Source organism: Lepidochelys kempii, chromosome 4 (assembly GCF_965140265.1).
Source record: "Lepidochelys kempii isolate rLepKem1 chromosome 4, rLepKem1.hap2, whole genome shotgun sequence".
In the NCBI taxonomy this organism is placed as follows: domain Eukaryota; kingdom Metazoa; phylum Chordata; order Testudines; family Cheloniidae; genus Lepidochelys; species Lepidochelys kempii.
In genome coordinates, this window is record NC_133259.1 from 51091331 (window position 1) to 51119213 (window position 27883).

Here is a 27883-nt window from a genome sequence, read left to right on the forward strand (position 1 = left end):
GGTAGGGAAGGCTGTCCCTCCCCAAACAGCCTGGCCCCTGCCCCCTATCTGACCCATCCACCCCCTCTGCTCCCTGTCCCCTGACCACCCCCTCCCAGGACCCCGCATCCCTAACCGCCCCCCCAGGACATCACCCCCTATCCAACCCCCCCTGCTCCTTGTCCCCTGACCACTCCCTCCCAGGACTTCCCGCCCCTAATGCCCCCCGGGGATCCTACCTCCTATCCAACCACCCCTTCTCCCTGACCACCCCATTCCCCGAACCTCTGCCCCATCCAACTGCCCCCTGCTCCCTGTCCCCTGACTGCCCCCCCCAGGATCCCCTGCCCCTTATCCACCCCCCCCCCCACTCCACACCCCCTACCATGCCACTCAAAGCAGCAGGACTGTAAGCCCCGCTGCCCGGCCAGAGCCAGCCACATTGCCCACGCAGCGTCATAACTACAGGAGAGGGGGGACAGCAGGGTAGGGTCCGGGGGCTAGCCTCCCCGGCTGGGAGCTCAAGGGCCAGGTAGGACGGTCCTGCGGGCCGGATGTGGCCCACAGGGCATAGTTTGCACACCTCTGTTCTAAAAGATACGCTCTAAGAATAATTTTGGGGAAGTTCTGTGGCCTGTGTTATACAGGAGGTCAGACTACATGATCACTATGATCCCTTCTGGCCTTGGAATTTACCAACTACTATACGCAGAGCACTGAAAAGCAATCAGATAATCATTTTTAGTCATTATTGATTTGAACCAAATTCAAATGAATGACTTATTCCCCAATCCTGAGAACTATGTGCTTAACTTAAACGAACTGCTCCATTCACATCAGTGGTACCATGCATGTAAGTAAAATTAAGCACATGCATAAGTATTTGCAGATAAAGTTGAAAATCTCCATATTAACTGGCATGTTTGCCATCTATCACTCTGTAAATTGCATCCTTCCCCACCCTTTGTGTCTCGTCTCTTTAAGCCCTGCTCCTGAAAACACTTACGTACATGCTCAATTTTATGAATAAGAACAGTCCCAGGTATGTAAATCTAAATACTGGCGTAAAACCACTCACAAAAGTGAACTCACAACACGCTAAACATGAAGTAGACACAATCCAGTATACTATCTTTGACCAGAGCTATGGACTTAATAAAAACCTTTCAAGGACTTGTCTAGATGGCATGGAAATGTGTGCTTCAGAGGTGTGATTTCTAAAGCACACTAATATATTTGCATTCATTGGTTCACGTAGATCCTGCTGGTCTTTTAGGAACCTTTACGGTACACCAGCCGGGTCATCAGAGACCAACTGATGCACAACATGTTATTGTGCTTTAGAAATCATACCACTATAGTATCCATTACCCCACTATGTAGGCAAGCCCTAAAACAGATGCTAGAAAGCAGCCACTTAGTTCCATGAATGCAACAAAAGTATGTTTCTGAGGGGTACACAGTTCAAGGTGCATTTCCTAGTTTGTCATATCAAATTTGACACATATACAGAATTTCATAAAAAACAGACAATTTAAAAATGCAACCTAAAAGAATAAAGAAGGATTTGTCTATATTGTGACAACTTCTCCATTTTCCTCCTATCTACAGCACAGAACATAAGGTCCTATCCTTAGACTTGCAAGTAACTTTGCTCATGCAACTAGTCTTATTAGCTTTGATGGGACTGCTCATGTAAGTAAAATCACTCCTGTGTCTAAATATTTGAAGGACTAGGCTTTTAATCTGCAGCTCCCAAACCTGATCATTGCATTTACTTGAGCTACAGGTAAAATTATCTGTTTGAGCTCTTAAAGTTGGGTTTTCTCCCCTACCTCTTCCTGTCTTGAAAAGAAAAGATAAAAGAAAAGAGACCTCATTATGCAGAAAGTACAGTACTTGTCACACAGCCAGTCTGAAACAATAGTGTTTGCTCTGCATGTATCTGATCAAGCTGTTATAACTCTTTAACTTTGTAGTTTAACAATTTCCGGGAAGGAGCTCAGGGTTCAGTCAAGAGATCACACTGAAAGAAAGACGTGTATAGTTACTGGAAGGATCAGGTAGCACCAATTTGGTGGATGGAATCATTAAAGATTTAACAAGAGATGTCATATGCAAGCTGAAATATGGGTGACAAATGCCACTGATGCATTTGTGAAACAAATTTGTTTGAAAAGCTGAAACAAAATGGAGGAGCCTCTAGAAGAGGAAGACAGCACTTTCACCAACATTTCCTTGGCAGATGATTCAGGTAAGAAGCCAGTCATTTTATTATAGTACACAACAAATTTTAAGGCTAAACAATAATATTAGGTAATACAAGTAGTCTGTGTGTGCGCATGCAGATCTCTCATTATTCATTATCTGCTAGAATGTTATTTTTAGAAAATGCCCTTGAGTAAACTTTTCTAGTTGTTTAGTTGAATAAGCCTTGTGATTTTAATAAAAATTGAGATTTTTCTGGGGAGTTGTGGAAGAAGTCTAAATAGTGTACGGTGACACATATTTCCAGCTGGAAATTGTGTAGCCTTCCACTATCTTAGTAGGAAAAAACAGTATGTTTGTTAGCTCAGTAGCTGTTACTGTTAAAAAAAAAAAAAAGAAATACCCATTGAATACAGATTAGCACCATAATCAATATACAGCAGATAAAGGTCACAAGAAGTGTCACAAATTAATTAGTGACTGGAATGACATAATCTATTCAAATCCCAACGGTTATGCATTTAATTGTTTTTAAAGAAACTGTAAGGGCACCTGCTTGTGGACCAAAAAATTATTTGGAAGGAGGAATAGGATATTTCTATTTATGGGAAAAATTGAATGTGTTATACCATGCATATGTAATAAAATTATTAAAGAGGACAAGCCAGATTCTCAGATGGCATAAATCAGCATGACCTCAGTGGAACAATGCTGATTTACATAGGCCAGAAATGTGGCTCATTGATTACTATGTAGCATGGCCCATTTCTCCCCATTCTATCATATGACTCTTTACTATAACATTTTATTTTGTGTAGTGTCTTTTGTTCATACTGTCTCCCATAATTCAGACTTTTAAAATCTGATTCTCTACCAGCATCATATAAGTGTGATGGAGCAGAGAATCAGACCCTTAAGTATCATTTTATTGCTTTAGAAAGCATGTATCACTATATAGCTAGGAGTTTATATACAAAATTAAAACTATAATTTACATAAACTCATGGGTGGCGTGTATCAGAGGCTTGGGGAGGCTAAGTCTCCCCAAAATAAAACAGGCTGGCCTTGTAGGGGACAAATGCCGTACACGACACAGATCACCTCCCTTTAGAAGCGTGCCAGTCTGCTGCCTTTGTGCCCTGTGCAGTAGCACCAGAACCTCCCTAGAAGTGTGGGGGGGGGGGCACTGGTGCCCAGGCTGTGGCCCCACACGTACTCCGCCCTGTCCTGCCTTTTCCTCCCAAGGCCCACGCTTACTCTGCTTCTTCCCACCCCTGCTCCACTTCTTCCCAAGGTCCGTGTTTGGGTGGGTTACACAGAACGGAGGGGTTGGGGTGTGTGTTTGGGATTCATTGGCCACGATCCCCATGCAGTGCAAGCCCAACAAGCCAGTGGATTGTTTCCCCTGCCACAGCACTCGGGGGTGCTGGTGGGGGGAGGCAGGTTGCCCAGGAAAGGGGCAGGAAGAATGGCAGCCTTTGTTCTGTGCCCCAGGGCAGCACCCATTCAGCCCAGCACAGCTCTTAGATGGCTGGGATGGAGAGGCTGAATTCCTGGTCAGCCGGGGACCAGGTTGCTCTTCCCCAGGCCAGACTCTGCAGGGAAGTAAAGAGGGGTGGGCAGAAGGGGGATTCACAGAGTATCGGTTAAGTGGTTGTCTAGCACTCCCCAACTGCCCTACCCTTCCCCCCACACTATACCCTCTGCACAACCCACCTACACAATACCTGCCTACACAACCCACCTACATACACTATACCCTCCCACCTTTTTCCTGCCTTAAGGACAAACGACTGTGGGGGGAAGGAGCAGGCAGAGAGGAGTGAGCTGTGAGCTACAACTGCACACTAAGCCCTAATTTGTGGGACCCAGGCTTTGGATTCAGTGTATCCAAGCCCATGCTTGAGCATCCACACTGCACTATAAATCCAGGTTTACAACTGCTGGACCCAGGTCTCATCGCTGTGCTAATGTGTCCATACTGCACTACATAGACCTTTTGACTCGGCTCTGTGGCTTGAGCTGTATCCATACTGCAAAATGACAGGGCTTAGACTTGAGTTATAGTGGGACTTGGGCTCTGACTCACCCCCCTAACAGGGGTCTGGGACCCAGGTCCTGACTGCCTGCTGACCCTAGTCAGACTGATTTGTGTGGGGGGCAGAAGAGGGGCTCTGACTCAGAGCCCCGGCTTAGTGTGCAGTGCAGGCATACCCACAGTGGGTCCATGATTTAGGGTAATCTGCATCTGCCCAACACCCACCTTCTCAGACTGGACTAGCATGTGGATTCTGACCTTCCAAAGGAGGATCTCAAAATGCTTTAGAAATATTAATGAATTAAGCCTCACAACACATTTGTCAGCAAGGGAAATATTATCCCCACTTTACAGATGAGGAAAGGGAGTTCAGGCCTACTTTTTTTAAAGTGTCCACTGACATTGGGTGTCTGTGTCATTTTTCAGGTGCCCAACTTAAGACCCTCTTGGCCTCATTTTCAGAGAGGCAAAGCACATACATTTAGTTGAAGTCCATTGGTGCTACAGCACCCGGGATCTGATTTTCAGAGGTGCTGAGCTCTGACAGCTCATTAATTTGAACTAGATGTAGTTGCTCAGTACCTCTTCAAATCACATCCTAAGCATCTCAAAAGTTATGCACTAGATACTTGACCTATGTGACTTGTCCAAAATCACACAGGAAGTCTGTGGTCACATCAAGAACAGAGGCCAGTCCTGTTCTTCAATACCAAGACCACCAAGTCCCCTGAGTGGGTAACACAAACAAAGCTGCTGCCACCATCTATAATATTGATAACTAACATGTCATTTGTCAGTAATTAAAAAACCGTCAAATATAAACACCCAAACCTGGAATTAAACATGCTAAACTAAATAAATATGCTTTGCCTTGAAAGCTGAAGTGCGCTACATTGGGGCTCTGGTGGCCCATGGAGAGGTGTGAATTCCAGAGTTGGGGTCCCTTAATGTGATAGGTCTGCCACTGATCCCAGAAATTTTTGTTCCAGCAGGAGTCAACAGCAAGAGCAATAATTAATAATATCACAGGAGAGAGAAATTAAGAGGTACTGAATAGGCAAGACAGAAAAGTGATGTTTTCAGATAAGATTTGAAATCACAGGGAAACAGGGACACAGGCATGCTGTTCTAGGAACAGTCATATGATTCAGACCAGTGATCCATCTAGTCCAGTGTTCTGTCTCCGCCAGTGGCCAGAACCAAATGCTTCAGAACAAGATGCAAGACACCACCTAACCCCTAGTAGTTAGATACTGGTTTAAACCCTGAAGCATAAAGTTTAATATCACTTCCAAAATGTATGTTAGCATTAACTATTATAACTCTGGATGGCAGGAACTGAGGAAGAGAAGGCTTTTGTGGCTATAGTGGTAAGACTGGTGAGAAACAGAGATGAGGCCAATTACAGATGAATGGGGAAAGAAGGAAGGGAATAAGAGTCAGACAGGAAAAGTTCCAAGAAATGAATTACAGCCAGTGCAAGGAGGGAGCAAAACCAAAGTGCAATTTGAAACCGGACCCTGAAATGAATGATAAGCAAGTGGACATTGCTTTCAGAATGAGCTGATGTGATTGCAGAAGTAAACGCTCCAGTTATTAAGTTTAAAGTCTGATCACTCATCTTAATGAACTGTAGCAAATATTTTTGCACCAATCCTATCAGAAATAGACAAAAATAAAGAACTTTAATACTGAAGAAGACAAATATAGCCTACAAGAAAAATATTGTGCTAAATGTGCGTGCTACCTCATAACATATCAGACCAATAAACATATAAACTGCAAAAACGAGCAGTCCGTGGGTTTTTTACCCACGAAAGCTTATGACCAAATAAATCCATTAGTCTTTAAGGTGCCACCGGACTCCTTGTTGTTTTTGTGGATGCAGACTAACACGGCTACAAAAACTGCAAGTTTACATGTCAAAGTTTCTTTAGTATAAACATAGCAAAAAGTCAGGGAAAATTGTGGCTAAGCAACAGGGTTACTGATTCTGATTGACTGAAAGCCATGAATATTTAATATCTATTGCTATTTCATAACAGCAGCATTTCTCCATTTTGGTGTTAAAACCCAGATTTTTTTAATCTCATTTTTAATTTGAATCAGACAACCAATACAAAATGGTAGCAAAAAGATAAGCTTCAGGGGCAGTACAGTAGCAGCACAGACATCTAGGTGTGTCCAGAAACAATAATTAATATTTGTGAAGCAGTAAAAGTACTTCCACCTTTGGGTAAAGAAGTAAAGGTATACCTTTTCTTTTACATACTAACAACACTTTACAAATTTCTCAAAGATGTTTACAGACCCAACTGATTGTATAAAGTAAATAAAGACAAAATTTCAACTAAATGGTGAGACCAGCACTTATTGTTAATTGTAGAAGCTAGCATACTGCCATTCTGTACACTGTGTTAAAGGCAACATAAGCTGGAACAAACATTGGATTTGTGCTTGTTTACTTCTTTACAATGTATAAAGAAGGCCCGAAGTTTTTTCTGCTTTGTGGGTTGGTGTTTTATATATACATGTACATACAAGAAAAACAGGGTAAACAAGAGCTGAATTTCTAATGGAAAGAGAATTGGACATGAAAAGCAAAACTCTTCTCCATAGACCTTTCAGGCCTTCGTTATGCTGTACTTCACAAAGAAGCAAAAAGCATAAACCTACTTCCCCCTTACTGTAAGGTCACCATTAAAGCTTTGGTGAGCTATGACTCATTGAAAGGTGTTCTCACAAAACATAGCAGCACAAGGGCTACATTAGCAAAATGCCAAGACCATGCCATGTACTTTATGTTTGTCATCCATAGCCTGAAGCTTGGGGGAGAATCAGTAAGACAAAATTTTTAAAAACTGGATGTCAATTTGTGCATTGGGAAAAATGCACATGCAACTCTTCTGGATGAACAAAATGGATTATTCTGTATACAAATAGGTTCTTGGCAAACAGTTTGAACATGCAATTGCCATATCGGTGTGTACAAATGAGGGTGCATGCATGCACACATTTTCTCACATGCAGGTGGAACTCCCATTTTTTGAAAAAAATCTTATTTAAATGGTTTCTTCATCATCGTCATCATGTTCCTATTACACCTCCGGCGCTTAGTGACAAAGCTCCTCTACTCCTGTCTGTTTCTGGCAAGTCTTCCAATGGTTCCGCAGCTGTGCCCCAGGTTTTTCAGCTCGGCTTCCACAGCTCTTCGCTCTTTTAGTTGGCCTCATTTTCGCTTGCCTTCAGGTGTCCATCTTATTGCTACTCTGGTGATGGAATCAGTTTCCATCCAAAGCACATGACTGATCCATCTCTAACACCTCCTAGATTGCAATGATGGTGCTCAGATCCTCTTGGCTGCACTGTGCCAATAGATCTTGGTTTGAGATTGTTCTGGGCCAAAAGATACGGAGGATTTTTCTGAGGCCGGTTGTATGGAATGAAGACAGTTTGGACATGTCATACTTTCTCATTCCCCAGCATTCTGCACTATAAAGTAGTGTTGAAAGTACGCAGCTCTGCTGAATCTTGAGTTTGGTTTTGGTGTTGTATTTTGTGGATTTCCAGACTGTATTTAGGCTGCTGAAGGTGTTCCTGGCTTTACTGATTTTGTTCTGGCTGCCCTGGCTTGTTCCTCCATCCTGGCTGATGGTGCTGCCCAAGTATGTGAAGGTTTCTACATTGGTGAGAACATAATTCTCTATCCGTACTGGCGATGGTGAGGCAATATTAAAGGTCATGATATCTGTCTTATTGCGGTTGATTTTCAGTCCAATTTGCTGGCTAAATACGTTGAGTCGAGTAGTTTTTTCTTGTATATGGTGTTGGGTATGTGATAGAAGAGCAACATCATCTGTGAAGTCCAGGTCTTCAGGGGATGAGAAGAATGTCCATTTAATGCTTAAATTAAATGGTTTACTTAGTGTTAAAGAGAGGAAACATAAGCAGACTATAAGCTCATTGGGTCAGGAACTATTTCCTATTCTGTGTTTCTACCATGCCGCCCACAATGGGGCCCTGATTTCAATTTGGGCCTATAGGTGCTACTGGCATACAAAGAATATACAATAATATGAGACAGTTCATTACAATAACCTGAGACACAGAACTCATTCATTCAAACAATAGCTTGATTTTGTTTGGCAAATAAAACTGCCATTATGAAACTATTATGGATAATATTAATCAACACTCTTTCTGTTTTTGGTATAGGTCTATTTTCTTTAGCTGAGACTGTCAAGTTGTATGAAGGTGCCATGTGTTACTTACAGCATTCCTTACAGCTAGTGGCAAAATGAAATAATAATTGTATCGCATTCTGGCAAAAGCAGCATTACTTGAAAATCTTCTCAAAGGCCATCTGTCATCTCTGCAGATAAAGAAAAGACTTGACATTATAGACCTGTAGTACTTAGCACTGCTAGTAAAAAGTATCAAGCAGTTTGTATTCCTTTTCATTTCCCCACCCGTAACAATATTGGTTAAACAAGGAAAAACTGAAGTCTAAAAAGTGATGTGCCATACTCATTTTAGAAAATGTACAACAGATCCTATTGTTGATGAAAAGGGAGCATACATTCCTGTTCTAATGGGGAACAGTGAAGCCTCTGTTGTCAGTCAGTGGAAGCAGATTCCTCCTGTACCTGTAACATTGTCAAGAGAAGTGAATGGTTTATTGGTGTATCCTATGCATCACAGAAAAAACCATGATGCAGACACAAGTTTTAGAAATAAAACACCCGAAAGTGTTCACCACCAGTAGGAAGTGACAAGCTATATTACTGTTTGTCTGTTGTGTCAGGAGTCAAAACATGCTGAGATTCTGTCTCTCTTTCTAGTCATAATGTAATTGTACATATTTATGCACTCAAATAATCTTGACTATTAATGATACCTTATATGCTGAAAGATCATTGCTATTATATGGAAAATACTCTTTTCAGTGAAGCTGAATAAATTAATTCCTTTTGCAAGCAATGTCAGCTAGTTTTAGGAAATCTTAATTGGAACTTGGGATACATGTAAGTATAGATAATTACTTTTGTACAGTGAAACTTGCTGTTCCTGTAGTTGAAGATAATATGGGCTACAGTACCATGAATACCTCTCCTGGCCTGGCAAAATGCCTTAGATAATATTATAAAGAAAATTAATAAGAAATGGATTAGTGCTGGTTCTTAGTTACATGTAAATCAGTTGTGACTTCAGGGTCACTGATGTCTTGCTAAAAATTATACGGTCTCTCTCTCACTCTCTGTGTAAATCTTCAGTCAGAAAATACAGTTAGCTGAAGTAAATGATCTAGTGTGCAATGTAAAAACAGCTTTAATAAACAAAGACGCTGAATAGTGGAACATTACTTAGGGCAGTGTTTAAGTATTTCCAGTAATAAAAAGAATCCTCTTATTTCTTCTTTAAACAGCGCTGAATAGATATTAATATCTTGGTGTGCTGCTTTACAAGACAGAACAATCAATTTTTAGCATATGTGATTAGTAATAAAATATTTTCTTCAAGATAAAGGGCACTGAATTTCAGAAACAAAAATAAACTAGCAAAATTCTATGAACATAGTTTATGCCTAATCTCTCAACCTTCTAGTGAATGTTTCAGACAGCCTCTACTACTCAAAAACAAATAACCAAAATCAAGGATGACTAATTTGCACTTACTCATATGCAAATAAATATCTGCCCTTTTGATTTTGTTCTTCTCAGTGAGAGAGGAGCCAGGTGGCAGCTAGGGTGACCAGATGTCCCTATTTTATAGGGAAAATCCCGATATTTGGGGCTTTGTCTTATATAGGTGCTTATTACCCCACACCCCCGTCCCAATTTTTCACCCTTGCTATCTGGTCACCCTAGTGGCAGCAGATCTGCTTCTAGGTTCTCACCAAAGTGTAGTTAATCTTCAGAAAGGCAAATCTGATTGGATGTAGAGATGGGTATTTGACATCATACATGTTACTCCTGGGGGAATTCTGCACCACTACATACAGGCAAAATTCATGTCCCTCACAGAATATTTTTTTCTCCGCAGAAAATACATTCTGCTGGAGAGGCACTGCAGTTACACCTTTTATCCACGAGGGGCTGCAGTGGTGCCAGAACAGAAGCAGCTGCTTCCGCTCAGGAGCAGCCAGCCGCAGAGAGGGGAGGAGGAGGAGAAGAAGCTGTGTTACTCACAGTGCCCTGCCTGTGGGGCCAGGTGAGGAGGCATGGGATATAGGGGGATGGACAGCATGGGACACATGGGGCTTCTGAGGGTGTGTGTCACAGACTGGGGTTCAGAAAGGCTAGCAGGGAACAGACTGGGATGGGGGCTGAATGAAAGTGGGGGTGCAGGGACACATGGGAACAGGGGGTGGATGAGTGAGGGTGCAAGGACACATGGGGATGGAGGACTGGGTCGGTGAGTGGGGGTGAAGGGACACATGCGGATTGGAGGGGTGCAGGGACATATGGGGACAGGCGCAGATGTTCCTGATGGAATGAGAGAGGCTAGGGGTCAGCCAGAGTCTGCATGGGGGAGGCTCACCAACTCCCTAACAATCCCCCACCCCCCCAAAAAAACTGTTCCATACTTCTCTCACCCACACCCGACAACCCTCCAGGTTCACTCCCAGGCTTCTTCCAGCAATCACTTCCCTCTCCCTCAGCTCATCTGCTACCCCTAACTCCCCCAAGCCTTTGCACTGTGTCTGAGGGGTGTGGGAAATAAGTTTCTGTGTTGTAGTTTAAATGAATTATTACTCAAAGTTCTGTATGAATATGCCTCGTAAGGAATCTATTTGTCAAAAAACATTTCTTGAATCTTTTTTGTTGTCTGTATTGTTACAGACATACTTGCTGACAGGTATTTTAAAATAAATTACCTAAATAATTGAAACTGGCATGATTATATTGTGTTATTTTGACAATTAAAATATGCAGAATGCAGAATTTTGGAGAATGTTAAAATATTGTGCATAGAATTTTTAATTTTTGGCACAGAATTCCCGCAGGAGTAACATGCATGTGATATCAGACTCCCTTTACCCATCAGAATCAGTGCAACTAATCATGAGAAAAAATAACAACCAGACTATTTTGTCTGATATCCTCCAAAGGGAACACTTATGTACTGATTATGACAGTATTTCTTTTATAAAGGGATCAGCACTGTTGCTTTTTCTGGCAAATTTATCAATGTAGGTGATCACTATCACCTTCAGTGTACTCCTAGAAAGTATCCAGACAAGATCTTTGTGCTAACACTTTTGAAAAGTAAGAAGTGACAAATTTTATGTAAAGAGGTCAGCAAAACACTGTGAAGTCAGGAGAGTTACACAACGGATATATTTGGTCTACTTCACTCAAAAGGGACACGGTCAGTTAAGATTCCAAAATGTACCTTCCCTAAAAAGGAGGGTAAGTTCCATGTAGTGTCTAATGCCAAGGATCTCTGTATGCAGGGCATTACTTGGAATTTATTTTGCATTAAGCAAGGTAAATGATTGTTATTTAGTAAAATATAGCACCATATGCATGCTAGGTACTCTACAGACAAAGTCCCTGCCCCAGAGAGCTTCCAACCCAAGGAGCCCCACTGACTTCACTTTGATTCTGCCTGCACAGTTCGCAGTGCATTACTGGGGTCTAAGTGGACACAACCTATAAATGAGATCTGGGGGAAGGATGTAAAGAAAAAAAAAAAAAAACAAGTGACAGAGCAGCTGTGCCTAGCAGATATGTTGGTTTCACTTTTTAAAAAAATGTACTTTTTCAATTTATCATCTATTTATGTAACACTTTGCTGAGGAGTAGGATTTGCAGGCACCAAACAAACTGTATCCCTTTAAAATCCTCAAGATTTTTTTTTATTCTGAACTTGTCATAGACTATGAAAATTTAAAAAGCAAACAAACTTACCTCAGTCTTTGTTCTGCTGAAAGTGTTGAAAACATAGTCCATCTTCCAGTTCAGCTTCCTCCAACATAGCTAGCTCACTGCCATTTCACTTTCTTGAAAATATCTTTCACAGTGTTGCTACAGCTGTCTTGGTCCCAGGATACGAGAGACACAATTTGGGTGGGGTAATATCTTTTACTTGACCAAATACTGTTGGTGGAAAGGACAAGCTTGCATGCGGTACAGAGCTCTTCCTCAAGTCATTCCCTTGTCAGCCTTTGGGGGACCATCAGTATTCAGGATGGCAGGCAGACACAGATGATCCCCCAAGGTCTCAGAAGGCAAGGACTGTGCCACTTACACGCTTGTCCTTTCCACCAATAGCAGTTAGTGCAATAAAATATTACCTCACCCCCCTGGTCTCTCTAATACCTTTTACCCTTCACTTTCCAGATCTTCACTCTGATGCATACAGTTGGTATTTGTTTAACAGCTTGCCCCTTATTGGTTACATAGTTACACATGTTCTTGGTTCAGGTCCCAAGCTCCTCCACTCTACCCTGCTGTCTTAAAACAAAAAAACTTCAAATCCAGACTCCAGCGAGAAACTGCTGAATTGGAATTCATTTGCAAATTGGATACTATTAATTTAGGTTTAAATAGAGACTGGGAGTGGCTAAGTCATTATGCAAGGTAGCCTGTTTCCTCTTGTTTTTTCCTACCCCCCCCCCCCAGATGTTCTGGTTTAACTTGGATTTAAACTTGAAGAGTGGTCAGTTTGGATGAGCTATTACCAGCAGGAGAGGGAGTTTGTGTGTGTATGGGGGTGGGGGGGATGTGAGAAAACCTGGATTTGTGCAGGAAATAGCCCAACTTGATTGTCATGCACATTGTGTAAAGAGTTGTCACTTTGGATGGGCTATCACCAGCAGGAGAGTGAATTTGTGTGGGGGGGTGGAGGGTGAGAAAACCTGGATTTGTGCTGGAAATGGCCCACCTGATGATCACTTTAGATAAGCTATTACCAGCAGGACAGTGGGGTGGGAGGAGGTATTGTTTCATATTCTCTGTGTATATATAAAGTCTGCTGCAGTTTCCACGATATGCATCTGATGAAGTGAGCTGTAGCTCACGAAAGCTTATGCTCTAATAAATTGGTTAGTCTCTAAGGTGCCACAAGTACTCCTTTTCTTTTATCATCATAACTATTCTCTCTATGTATTCACCAAGGAAATATTTCTCTCCTCCATCCCACACAGATTACTTAAGTACAGAAGAGTCAACCGTCCACTCTCTACTCTCTTGTCCTGCTAACTTTGAAAACATTGAACAGAAGCAGGAGGCTTTTGATGGGAAAAGTTGCCGAGTACTTAAGGGACTAGTCTAGGACTTCCCTGCTCTATTACAAACTTTCTATGTGATCCTGGGCAAGTCACTTAGTTTCTCTGTGCCTCAGTCCCCCATCTGTAAAAATGGGATTGTAGAGGTGTTGTGAAGACAAATACACTAAAGATAGTGATGCACTCAGATACTATAGTCATAGGGACCATATAAGTACCTACAAAACAAATGTGGCAGTATATGATTCAGACTACCAAGAGCTAATCTAGCTAATAGTGCTACAGTAACACATGCAAGGAAACATTTGCCCAGTTCCCTGTGCATCTTTAAATAACTTAATAACCTAATACTGAATTCTCCATCATCTCATTTTCTGCATCAGTTGAGACCTAAAACTATACGATTTTATAAACAGAGAAACGTAAACCTCAGATAAGATAAAACAACACAAAGCACATTTGCTCTCCCAAATGATCAGAGTTATGTATCAAAAACAGACATTATGATAGGATCCTACCCCAAACTGAGCAAAGTAAAACAACCCCTGACAGCACCCCATACGACAAAATGGAAAATAAACGCAAGGCAGAATTTCCAATGTTTTATCCAACATGATTTTATAATTCAGACAACTGGCTGGTCCACAAAAGAACAAGCTAGAATAATGGTCTGAGGACATCTCTTATTACAAGCAGTTACACTCAGTCATAGAAAGAGTCATAAACTAAGCAAGGACTCCATTGCAAGCCCACTCCATCTTAAAAAAACAAAAAAACAAACAAAAATCTCTAGGATTAATTTATGAACATTTTTACAAAATAATAACAGCATCTACATAGGCATTTTGGAGTCTTCCCCATTGTTCTCCTTGCATTTTTATAAACGTTATTAATGCTTATTAAACCACTAATTTACTTGGAATTTACTTGAGACTAGTTTGGAAACCTAGCAATTATACCACACCAGTGAACACTGTAATTTGTGCAAGAACCAGGTCTTTTGCACTTTAGAGGCCTGTGAAGTGCTGAATACCTTACCTTATACCTTCAGCTCCCATTCATTTAAGTAGGAACTGAGGGTGTTCAGCATGTTGCCCTGCTGAAATAGCATAGTCAGGCCAAGGAGCAGAAGGGGGCAGTGTTTTAGTTAAATGAAACCCCATGACTGATAAAAGGAGTGGCACTGCTAGGATCCAAAGCTCCCTGTCTTAAAACAGGGAATAATGGAAGGGAGAAACTACTACAGATTTGAAGAGAAGTCTCCTCAGGTAAAAAACACCTGTAACAATTTTTTTGTTTGTGGACAAAAGGGAGTGGTTTTTGCCTGGCAAACAAACTCCACATATGCACACATACATATGCAAAAGCCATCCATGCTCTTGAGTTTAGAAGGAATTTAATTAAAAACAGGATAAATGGATTGTGCTGGTAGTTTTGTTGTAGCAGTACTACACTCGGTCTATGCCAGAGATCTAAGATGACTCTTGGTTGCCAGGCTGGCAGCATAACAAGGGCAGCATGCAAGATCATAGGAAGAGAGCTAGCTTCTGTCATTCTACTAGTAGCACTCGCTGGCCAATCAAGGGGTGCCACTGACAAGCTCCGAAGTCATAGCTACAGTACTGGGGGCTTGTTTGCAGGGATTAGAGAGGATTAGAGAGGTTTAAAAAAACCGAAAACCTTTTCTAAAAGCAAACAGCTTGCAGCAGCTCTAATTACAAAGGCATGACAGAGAGGGTGAGGATCAGCCATAAATCCTTTCATATCCTGAGAAACGTGTTCATTTTTATATAAACTGTTGCTTGATAGGTAAAAAGAAGAGTGGTTTTTGTTTGTTTTTAAAATTAGCACAGCATTTAGGAGGCATCCATCAACATGGTACAGTACCATGGAATACTTTCCAAGGTGTAAATACAGCAGAAAACACACTTCCCCTGAAAGGGAGTGTATAGTCCAAGACACTCACCTACATACCCATGTGGCACAAGTTATCTATCTATAACCAGGTACTTATGTGCTGTCCCATCCCCCTTGAAAAAAACATTCTGGTATATGAGATGGCTAAACTTGAGGTGTCAACAGATTATAAAACAGGAGAGTTCACTTAGTTGTATCCGACATCTGATTTTCTACATTGCATTTTCAGGATGAGACTTGAAAGTAGAAGCAAAATCAAACCAAACCAAAAACCTTACAAAACACGCCAGTGGCTTCTTTAGGTCCAAAATGATCTTAGTGGGAGCCGTGTATGTGCATTCAAGGACAGATTTTGGCTGAAACACACTAAAAGCTATCAAAAGATTTCCAATCTAAAAATTCTAAATTGCTCAGGCACTTATACAGAATATCTTGCAGACCATACCACTGACATTAATGTCCACTCTTTGTGGCAGGGGCCATCTTTTTGTTCTGTGTTAGTACAGTGCTAGCAAAACACGGTCCTGGCCCATGATTAGGGCTCCTAGCTACGACAGTACTAAATGTAACAATAATAATATTGGAAAAGTGTTTTTACATGGAAATCTGTAAGAAGTCTAGATGACAAAAGACATAATCACAAATTTGCGCCTCTGCAACATGTAGTATTTGTATTTTCCCTATTATATGGTTATGATACATTCTAGCAATATTTTATGGTCTCAGAATACTACACTATCAGGTTGTATTAATTTGAAATTATTAATAGATAGAATATTGATAATTAATGGTTACATGCATTCAGCTACACTCTATTAACCTAACTTTAATAAAATGGCATTTCGGTACCGTTAACACAACAAGTGATTGTGCAATCTACAGTCTAATCAGAAAAAAAATCTAAATGCAAATAAGAACTTTCCTGAATCTATTTAAAAGAAAAGAGATTTGTGCCTAGCCTAACTAGACACTAGAGGTCTCTCTTACGCCATCATTGGTTCTCATTTCATTGGTAGAACTGAGAGGTAAACCTGATTTTGGGTGAAGGCTCAGACTGAAACATCACAATGCAGCATCACCATGTCACCATATACAATAATTACATAGGCTTTATAGAGCACTGTATAGAGCATTGAAGCATTGTACAAACATTAACAAAAATAGTAATATCATTTGAGCTTCATAGCAATCTCCCAATCAGTGCACTCTAACAAAATGCCCTCATCTCTTACACTGTACTATAGGATCTGAGAAGGTGCACTCACCCAATTTTGGGTTGAAAGAAAAGGAGTACTTCTGGCACCTTAGAGACTAACCAATTTATTTGAGCATGAGCTTTCGTGAGCTACAGCTCACTTCATCGGATGCATACTGTGGAAACTGCAGAAGACATTATACACACAGAGACCATGAAACAATACCTCCTCCCACCCCACTCTCCTGCTGGTAATAGCTTATCTAAGGTATAAGGTAATAGCTTATCTATTACCAGCAGAAGAGTGGGGTGGGAGGAGGTATTGTTTCATGGTCTCTGTGTATATAATGTCTTCTGCAGTTTCCACAGTATGCATCCGATGAAGTGAGCTGCAGCTCACGAAAGCTCATGCTCAAATAAATTGGTTAGTCTCTAAGGTGCCACAAGTACTCCTTTTCTTTTTGCGAATACAGACTAACACGGCTGTTACTCTGAAACCTGGAATTTTGGGTTGGTCCACTAACTGAACCAGTTCCCAACATAAATTAAAGAAGCCTGATGGTTGATCTAATTTATGCTGACTACAGTTTTGAATGACTATTCTGGCAACTGGGTCATAAGAGATCCCTAACCATGCCCCCTTGCCAATCCCTGTGTGGGAAGCTGGGAGAGTTAGAATCATAGAATATCAGGGTTGGAAGGGACCCCAGAAGGTCATCTAGTCCAATCCCCTGCTCAAAGCAGGACCAATTCCCAGTTAAATCATCCCAGCCAGGGCTTTGTCAAGCCTGACCTTAAAAACCTCTAAGGAAGGAGATTCTACCACCTCCCTAGGTAACGCATTCCAGTGTTTCACCACCCTCTTAGTGAAAAAGTTTTTCCTAATATCCAATCTAAACCTCCCCCACTGCAACTTGAGACCATTACTCCTCGTTCTGTCACCTGCTACCATTGAGAACAGTCTAGAGCCATCCTCTTTGGAACCCCCTTTCAGGTAGTTGAAAGCAGCTATCAAATCCCCCCTCATTCTTCTCTTCTGCAGGCTAAACAATCCCAGCTCCCTCAGCCTCGCCTCATAACTCATGTGTTCCAGTCCCCTAATCATTTTTGTTGCCCTTCGCTGGACTCTCTCCAATTTATCCACATCCTTCTTGAAGTGTGGGGCCCAAAACTGGACACAGTACTCCAGATGAGGCCTCACCAATGTCGAATAGAGGGGAACGATCACGTCCCTTGATCTGCTCGCTATGCCCCTACTTATACATCCCAAAATGCCATTGGCCTTTTTGGCAACAAGGGCACACTGCTGACTCATATCCAGCTTCTCGTCCACTGTCACCCCTAGGTCCTTTTCTGCAGAACTGCTGCCTAGCCATTCGGTCCCTAGTCTGTAGCTGTGCATTGGGTTCTTCCGTCCTAAGTGCAGGACCCTGCACTTATCCTTATTGAACCTCATCAGATTCCTTTTGGCCCAATCTTCCAATTGGTCTAGGTCCTTCTGTATCCTATCCCTCCCCTCCAGCGTATCTGCCACTCCTCCCAGTTTAGTATCATCCGCAAATTTGCTGAGAGTGCAATCCACACCATCCTCCAGATCATTTATGAAGATATTGAATAAAACCGGCCCCAGGACCGACCCTTGGGGCACTCCACTTGATACCGGCTGCCAACTAGACATGGAGCCATTGATCACTACCCGTTGAGCCCGACAATTTAGCCAGCTTTCTACCCACCTTATAGTGCATTCATCCAGCCCATACTTCCTTAACTTGCTGACAAGAATACTATGGGAGACCGTGTCAAAAGCTTTGCTAAAGTCAAGAAACAATACATCCACTGCTTTCCCTTCATCCACAGAACCAGTAATCTCATCATAAAAGGCGATTAGATTAGTCAGGCATGACCTTCCCTTGGTGAATCCATGCTGGCTGTTCCTGATCACTTTCCTCTCATGTAAGTGCTTCAGGATTGATTCTTTGAGGACCTGCTCCATGATTTTTCCAGGGACTGAGGTGAGGCTGACTGGCCTGTAGTTCCCAGGATCTTCCTTCTTCCCTTTTTTAAAGATTGGCACTACATTAGCCTTTTTCCAGTCATCCGGGACTTCCCCGGTTCGCCACGAGTTTTCAAAGATAATGGCCAGTGGCTCTGCAATCACAGCCGCCAATTCCTTCAGCACTCTCGGGTGCAACTCGTCCGGCCCCATGGACTTGTGCACGTCCAGCTTTTCTAAATAGTCCCTAACCGCCTCTATCTCCACAGAGGGCTGGCCATCTCTTCCGCATTTTGTGATGCCCAGCGCAGCAGTCTGGGAGCTGACCTTGTTAGTGAAAACAGAGGCAAAAAAAGCATTGAGTACATTAGCTTTTTCCACATCCTCTGTCACTAGGTTGCCTCCCTCATTCAGTAAGGGGCCCACACATTCCTTGGCTTTCTTCTTGCAAGGTGATACAGTCTCTAGGTCACAGCAGTTCTCAACCAGGGGGCTGGAAATAGGATTCAGGAGGGCTGTCAAGCAGGACCAGCCTTGGACTTCCTGGGGCCCAAGGCTAAAGCTCTGGAGCCCCATGGGGGCTGACGCCCCAGAGCCCCACTGCCTGGGCTGAAGCTGAAGCTTGAGCAACTGAGCTTTGCAGGGCCCTGGACATTTGCCCTGCTTGCTACCCCATAACATTGGCCCTAGCTATTATAGGCATAAGAACAGCTGTTGTGACACAGATGGGCCATGGAGTTTTTATAGCATGTTGCGCGGGGGTGGAGGGGGCTTGGAAAGAAAAAGGTTGAGAACCCCTGTGTTCTAGGTCACCTGAGGATTCCTATCTACCTGGAGGAATCCTTCAGTATTGTCTAAGCCAGCCTTAGGACAATTTTCAGTCCAAAGGTGCCCTATCCAGATCAGAATCTGGAGCCTTGATTGGAACTCTCAGAGTAGCTGGCTTCTCATTTGCCTGATAAACACAGGTTATGAGTCTCATCTTGTAAACATTTACTCCTGGGTAGAGGACCCACTACGATGAATAGTCCCATTAAAGTAAATGAGACTACTCACAATATTAATACTATACTACTTCTGTACTTACAGAAACATAAAGATGTTAATAAAATCCAACAGATGTGCATAAAAAGCAATAGGAGAAGTTCAAATGGTTTGGGAATTAGTGACTGAGTCGAATAAGTATCCATATTTAGCCAGAGATGAAATCCCATAGATGCTGCACAAGTGTCCCTCAGTACCTGATGCAAAGGACTGTTGTACCTTGGAGATACACCTTGTGATTACTGGCACATATCAGGTTTCAGAGTAACAGCCGTGTTAGTCTGTATTCGCAAAAAGAAAAGGAGTACTTGTGGCACCTTAGAGACTAACCCATTTATTTGAGCATGAGCTTTCGCGATGAAGTGAGCTGTAGCTCACGAAAGCTCATGCTCAAATAAATGGGTTAGTCTCTAAGGTGCCACAAGTACTCCTTTTCTTTTGGCACATATCAGAAACACTTCTAGAGGGTGGAGTGTTACTTAGCCTTTATCCCCATTCAGAGCTAATTTGCATGTGCCTTTTACCAAGGCAGCCAGGGGAACATTTTGCATATGTAGTATTGCCAACCTCAAGAGATCAAAAATAATGGGTTGACCCCCACCCCAAATAATGAAATTGGCCCATAAAATCATGATTTTTAAAAAAAATTCCAAGTAATATTTTTAGCATTTTGACTTTGTAACCTCTCTATTCCTCCACCAATAAGTGTGTGTGATAATTTCAGACTGAAAAGTCAATCGTTAATGAACTAAAAAAACCACACACCTGTCCCTGCCTGCTCAGACGAAGACTCTAGTACTTACCCTCTCCTTGCCCCTAAGATAGGGGAACTACTATCCATTTCTTATTGGTCTTGACCCAGCAGCAACATTCTGGTCACAACCAATTTCCAAGAGTTGGCACCACCACCTTCCCCCTGATGCTCAGAGGGAACTCCCCTTCCCCACGCCCAGGCTGAGGGAAGCTGCCATCTGATCCCCTCCATGTCCTACCCCACTCACTATCCTCTGCACCTCCTCAGCTCCCTACTGCATCCCCCCTCAAACCACTAAATCTGCCTTCTGCTCCCCCTCCTTTCAAACTGTCCCTGCTGCTCCGCACGGTCCCTGTGTCTGTGCAGCCCCGGAATTACACTGGCAGCCGTTTTGCCTGTGGGCTGGGTTCAGCCCCTTGACACCCGTGGGCGATGATAATGACTTTAGCAAGGGCCGCTGGCTGCCCCACGCGGATGGGCCACCAGGACAGGGCAGCCCCCGTGCTGGTTCCACCCCCGGGGACAGTCACAGGAGACAAGGGGAAAATTCATGAGTTGGCGCCTTTCCGCCTATTTTCAGGAGACAGGTTAAAAAACACCCCAAGCGGGCAGCGTTGGGACACGGCTCAGGCCTGCTGTGCGGCTGCCAGGGCAACGCCACCCCCCGCGAGCACAACTGCTGCAGGAACAGGCCCACCGAAGGCCGCAGCGAGTCTCTGAGCCAGGGCCCGCCTAGACCCCGCCCTCTTTCCCAAGCCTCCTTTTGGTCTCGCAGGCTCCTCCCCCGATGGGACAGCTTATCCAATCAAGCAAAGCGCCAGAGTGACGTTAGGACAGATGTTAGCTCCCTTTGCTTATTTGCTGTCCCTGTGGAACGCTCCGCCCTCCGGAGCGGTCTGATCCCTCCCGCCCCGCCTCCTCGAGGGTCTCTGTTCCGTTTGTCGGGTGAGCGAGGCGCGGTGCGTGCGTGCGCGCGCACCGGCCCTGGGCAGGACGGCTGCGCAGGCGCGCTGGGGAGAGGAGGCGGAGCGGCAGTGAGTTGGTTCTGGGCGCCGGGGACCGCAGCCTGTCGAGCAGCGGCGCGACTCCGGGGTGAGTGGGGCGGGGTCGCCCCGCTTCGGGGCTCCTAGCTGAGCGCACTGGGCCAGCGCCGCGTAAGCGAGATTCGGCTGGGCTGAGCCCGGCCGGCGGCGTTGGTCGCTGCGGCGGGGCGGGGCCGAGGCTACGGTAGGCGGCAGGCCGGGCCGGCGGAGCTGTTCCGCTTGGTGCCCGGCCGCTGCTCCGCCCGTCCCGCCGGCTGCGCTGGGGGAGGGAGCCGTTCCCGGCGCTCCGCCCTGTGCAGCGCGGGCTGTCCGCATAGCGAACCCGTCTGGAAGGGCCCGTGCCCCGGCTGAAGGCAGGACACAGCAGCCCCCAGGACAGCGTTGAGCCGGTCTGTACAGGGGAGAGGCGCCCAGTGCTTGTCCTGTGAACTGACCCAGGCCTGACTGACTGCAGCTGTAGTGCTAGTCACTTACTCCCTGTGTGCCCTGACAGACCAATTACCTGGAGTGCAGATTGGGGCAGGGCTACGCTTGCAGATGTAGAGCACTTTGAGTTAAACCCGCCTTGGTAGAGCGCAGTAGGGAAAGCGCTGCAGTCTGTCCACACTGACAGATACAAGCACATTGGTGTGACCACCTCAGCAGCTCTTGCAACGGCCCCAGAGAGCAGTGTGTTGGGGTAGCTATCCCAGCATTCAAGTGGCTGCAGTGTGCTTTTCAAATGGGGGAAGTGGAGTGTGACAGGGAGTGTGTTGTGCGTATGTGGGGGGAGAGAGCATGTCAGCATGCTGTCTTGTAAGTTCAGACAGCAGCAGACCCTCTTCCCCCCCACCTCTCTCTTTCACACACATTCCACACTAATGGTTGCTTTGTCTCCGAGCAGATAAGCATGCCGCCTGTCAGAAATGGAGCTTTCAAAGGGCATATCCACATTCCTACAGTGAGTTCAAAACAATGACAAGAGTGGCCACTTGACTTAAGGGGATTATGGGATGTTTCCAGAGCTTGATCAGAATGCAGTAATGCAACACCTTCTTCACACTGATGCCCAGGCATTTCAGCCAAGGTGCAACAAGTGTTAATCTTCTTGCCGAGGTGGAGTACCAGGAGCGCTCTAACCATGGAGTCAGAGCACACTATGTGCCTTCCAGTGTGGACGGGTAGTGAGCTAGGGCGTCCAGGGCTGCTTTAATGTGCTCTAACTCGCAAGTGTAGCCAAGCCCTAGGACTGGGACTAGGAATCGGTTTGAAAGCCTCTCGCTGTTCTGTTTGGTCTGTGTGTGAATAGGGGCTAGGCAATACTTGACTCACCACCATAGCCCCTGTAAAATTCACCTCTAAAGATTATTACTTCTACGTTATAGCAGCGGCTGGTTCTTCTTTTGACGTTATTTTTTTTCTCTTTAAGCAGAACTCCTTCCAGAAGACCTGAATCCAGGAGTGGAAAGTTCCCCTTCCACAATGATGAATGCTGACATGGATGGTAGAAGGCCTTTATTCTTAACTAATATTCTTTAGTGTAATAGCAAATTCTGCCACAAAGACTGCACTAAAGTTTATGTGGTTTATTGCAGCTGTTGAGGCTGAAAATCAGGTGGAACTGGAAGAAAAAACACGGCTTATTAATCAAGTTTTGGAACTGCAGCACACACTCGAAGGTTAGCAGTTTTCCATCCTAGAATGTTGCAAATGTTAAGCAGCATGCACGTATTTGTAGGGAGACTGCCGGTATTCTATGTTAACGCTTAATCTACTGATCAAAAGGGCAATCTAAAGTACTGCTATCCATGGCCTTTATCCAAGGGAACGTTTACCACAAAAGGCAGAGTAAGATACATAAATGTGATGGATAGCTACTTCATTGGCACCAAACAACATATTTTTCTATGATTTAGCGTCCAGGCCCTTTGATATGCTCCCAAATCACTCAAAAGTCAAAATGGACCTGCTTCAGTAACTTTTCTTTTCGTCATAGAGTAAATATGGTTGTGGATGAGCTTATTAATGCTTGAAGTTCTGCAAATTTCTATGGCTGCTTAGTCAACAGTAGATAAGCATGTTAGCACCTGAAAAATTAGGTGAATCACACAAAATAAATCTACAATTGAAATCTTAAACAGTCCAGAAACAGAAAAGTGAAGGGTAATTAACAGAATGAGATGGTTGGGTAACAAGTTTGCCATATGATAAGACTTTTTTCTAAATGAAGCTATTTGCAACATGACAAAGAAAAGGTGTACTTGTGGCACTTTAGAGACTAACCAATTTATTTGAGCATAAGCTTTCGTGAGCTACAGCTCATTTCATTGGATGAAGTGAGCTGTAGCTCATGAAAGCTTATGCTCAAATAAATTGGTTAGTCTCTAAGGTGCCCCAAGTACTCCTTTTCTTTTTGCGAATACAGACTAACACGGCTGTTACCCTGAAACCGTTCATTTAGAAAAAGACTGTTGGATGACTCTTATGCTACTGTGGTGTTTCATACTGCATTGTCTTGCAGTTTTACCTTATGTAAAAACTTGATTTGGGTGTATCACATGGCTTAAGTGTGTTGTGTTAAAGACAATTTTTTTTTTTTAAATAGATCTGTCAGCACGAGTAGATGCTGTTAAGGAAGAAAACCTGAAACTCAAATCAGAGAATCAAGTTCTTGGACAATATATAGAAAATCTCATGTCTGCATCTAGTGTTTTTCAGACAACTGACACAAAAAGCAAACGAAAGTAAGGGGTTGATTTCCAGATTACATCATTGTATTGCTGCTGCTTTTTCTGTTTTCATTGGCATAGGCTACATGAGTTAAAATACCATAGTTTTTGGCTTCTCTGGCTATTTGAAGATTAATAAAAATTATAGATAGTTAAAAACATTATCATAAACAACTGGAGCCATGAGTTTGTGTATTGTTAGCCTTTGAGCAATGTGCAAATGTAAAGTAGAGACTTTATAACTAGACTTGCATATTTGTTTCAAAAATCAACAATGGCATGTCTTGTCAAAACTGGATTCAGTTTGTCAGGTTAAGCAAACATCGGACTGTCAACTATTTAAGATTTTAGGATAGTGTCTTGTAGCAGAATACTACGATGATGTGTAAAATGGTGTTAATCTTATTTTAAATGAACACTTAAACTTACTTTGCACCACCTTTTCTTCAGCTCAAAAAATAATTTTCGGTATCTGTCTAGAACACAGTCATTACCCCTTCAGATGAAAACAAACATTTTAAAAAATAAATATTTCAAACAGGTTAAGGATTTTCATGAACTAGCGGAGATGTGACTGTTCTCTGTAGGGTTTGAATGGCTTGCTTGTTCTTGACAAACTGAAGATTAAACCCAGTTTGTAAAAGATTTTATGGGGACTGCTGAATTACAGGGATGTTAAACTATTTACAAGGTGTATGATGTCTTTCACACTTCAAACCAGTTTCTTTTCCCTAATTGCCAGCAGTTTTTCTATTTGCTAATGTCATTCAAGGAGGTGGTGTTATGCCGTCTCAAGAACTACTCATCTTAGCATATCTGCTTCTGTAGTGGGCGCTTTGCCAGCATAGCTATATTGTTTTTTTACACCCCAATGGACATGTCTATATTGACAAATCTTTGTAGTGCAGGTGCCAGAAGCTAGCCTACTGTTTCAAATATTTGGTGCCTGACCAGTCTCCTTGTACTGATTTCTATTGCCATAGGTGGTAACTTTCAGTTCTTGCACTAATATGCTTCTGTGCTATCGGGAAGGAGCAGAAATTGGTAGTGCTGGGATGGGATATTCTGGTGACATGAGTAGTTGAAATGCTGTTTTAGCACAGATTCAAGGGAACTGATTTATGTGACCCTCAGCAACCGTTCAGTTTCCTAGTGTAGATGTGTTAAATGGTCTGCTGTTACTGGGGTTGGGCTGTAGTAAAGGTCAGTAAAGTCTTCACAAATATTTCTAGTGTACTTCAGTATTAATAGTGAAAAAGCAAAAGGTATCAGTATTGAAATTTACACATCTCTCCCAAATGTCTTTATATCAAGCTAGTTGATTGGCTGTGGTTTTATGAATGTTAGTTAAAACATCTTTTCAATAATGGAAATCACTTTTCCCATGCTAAGAGGTGAAGTAAAATGTGTTCTTGTCAAGGCTGCATTTCATCACTACTGTGATGGATTCTGTAAAATAAAAACAAACATGAAAATTATGTTTAGGTGAGTGGATGTAACTGTAAAGAGTTAAACCAATGTCAGACTGAGCTTCCTTGGCAGCTAAAAGAGCTAGAGTTCAGCAACACCAGAGTGGTGACACACAAGACCACATCCATGAAAGATTGAGACTGTTCAGGCAATGGGGCCTTAGTCCCTCCCCCAACTGTTTAAAAAAAAAATTACACTTGCATAGTTTTAGATGGCTGCAGGTGGGATGCCCCAAGTGAAGCTTCTAAGTCTGATATTGAGTCAGGGCCCTGGTTGTAACAAGGTTAAGTTTGTAGAGTGAATGGGACCTAACCTGGCTAGGGCTTTAACCCAACTGCCTGGCCAACATAGTGGCTAAGTCTTAAACCTCTGACAGTAATTTTAAACTCCCTTGGGGTTTATCTGTCCCCTTCATGCTTACTAAACACCCTGTGTGTACTCAAGTACTGGCAGCAAATAGGCAAGTGGTGTTTGGGTATAAAACTGCCCATGACACTTGTCTTTGAAAAATATATACCTTTGCTCCTTTCTCCATAACTGTCCTATGACTTAAGGGATAGCACTACACCCCCTTTACATAATAAGAAAGATCTACCATTGTCACCTGGTGCACTAGTTAGAGTTGAGCCACTTTCCTAAAATCAAGGAGTAATCTTAATCATGTTTTGTATTAATGTAAGATTGGATAGTGGTATTTTAGCCATATGTACATAGAGTAGTCATTTCAACTGTAAACATTTTGCTTCCCCCTGTTGTGGCCTTTTAACTTATGAACATTTTAAAATTGTGTTGTATTTCTGATTTTACATTTAATAAAAGCTTTTGACTTGTCTCAGTTGGTTTGTCTTAGAATGGACAGTATATAGGGTTGGAATGTTTTACAGATGTAAATGTGGGAGTTAAGGCTGTTTTTCACATTAGTTTAAAAGTTCTACATAGAAATATTACTTAAACAGTAGGCATTATTAGCATTTGCTAACCACACTGAGTATATAGTATTTTCCAGTAAGTTATCACTGTATAGGGCCCTGACACTGGTTGTCTCTGGGTACTAAAATTAAATTTATGGATAGCTATCCAGTGAAACTAGTCAGAAATAGAAAATTCATATTCACTACTTTCCCTCAACTTTGTTTCTCAAAGTAATTAACCTGAATAAGCTGCAAGTGCACCAAAAGAAATCTCTCTCCTGTAAATACTTTACATTGCTGTATGATTATGTACACAAATTATTTTGTATTCTAAACACGACATAGTGGGTACAAAAAAGGCCCAATCTATTCCATTAACTGCAGTGGGATCAGACCCAAAACATGTCAGATTGGTGTTTAACCGTAAGTTATCATGGCCCCAATGATTTGGGCATCTAAAAACCACACTAATAGAGAACCTAGTCAAAACTGAAGAGTGGAAACCAAGAAAGCCCTTAAAAAATCCCTTTTTAATAATTCAGAAACATTACACTTTTAAATAAAGTATATTTTTGGAGGTTTGTGCACCCTGTCTAGGTTCTTAAGCTACAGACTTGAACACTACGTAAGTCAACTCAGGGCTAGTGTACACTAGAAGCGCTACAGTGAGGCAGCTGTGCCACTGTAGTGCGTCTGGTGAAGACACTCTGTGCCAACAGGAGAGCACTTTCCCGTCCAAGCAGTAGCTATGCTGGTGGGAGAAGCTCTCCCACTGACATAGCACTATCCACACCAGTGTTTAGGTTCCTGTAACTTATGTTGCTCAGGGGAGCGGCTTTTCCAGAGAAGCCTAACCCTGCTTTTACAACTTTGAAACAGCTACATCTCTCTCTTCCACATGGTTAATCTCTAGATCGGGCCTTGGAACACTGGTTACCTCAAAAGGAATAAAAATTGAGGAAAGGGGGTGTGAAGTCTCTGCACGGGAGGGGAAACCTTTTCCCTCCTCCTCTCTGTAGCCTCCCTGTTGCCGTGGAAAACCTGGCTTTCCCCAGTGATTCTGTCCTTGAACAGATATGGAAGCTGTGGGAATGGGGATCCCATGCTCAGGAAGAGGCTATTAAGACTTATCACCTCTTTTCTGGCTCCCAGTCTTAGTGAGGTAGGCTTACTTTCTCTCTGCTCAACCAGCTCAGCATGGATGAGACTTTCCCCTGCTGAGCCAGTTCAATATGGATCTTGGCTGCACACAAGCTAGAAACTTCACCTTTACCCCAGACAAATGCCTCATGGACAAGACGGTCAAGCAATGGGGATAGTTACTGTCCTCTTACTTCCCCTTGCTGTTTTCCATTTCTGTGGGTGGGGGATAATGGGAGAAAGAAGGTCAG

General features: G+C 43.0%; 1 protein-coding gene across 5 annotated transcripts; it reads left to right on the plus strand.

The window, feature by feature from the left end:
• Nucleotides 1–1960: 1960 nt before the first annotated feature.
• Nucleotides 1961–26412, plus strand: SCOC (short coiled-coil protein). Of its 5 annotated transcripts, none has more exons than XM_073341184.1 (5): nt 1961–2233; nt 10268–10435; nt 22815–22886; nt 22978–23061; nt 23988–26412. In XM_073341184.1, the coding sequence occupies exons 1-5, from the start codon at nt 2170–2172 to the stop codon at nt 24128–24130; spliced, it is 531 nt and encodes a 176-aa protein (XP_073197285.1). In that variant the 5' UTR covers nt 1961–2169; the 3' UTR covers nt 24131–26412. The 5 variants fall into 5 exon arrangements, with proteins under 5 accessions (XP_073197285.1, XP_073197286.1, XP_073197289.1 ...); XM_073341188.1 differs by lacking the exons at nt 1961–2233; nt 10268–10435 and adding exons at nt 21302–21452; nt 22287–22343; XM_073341185.1 differs by lacking the exon at nt 10268–10435 and having other exon boundaries at nt 1971–2233.
• Nucleotides 26413–27883: the final 1471 nt, after the last annotated feature.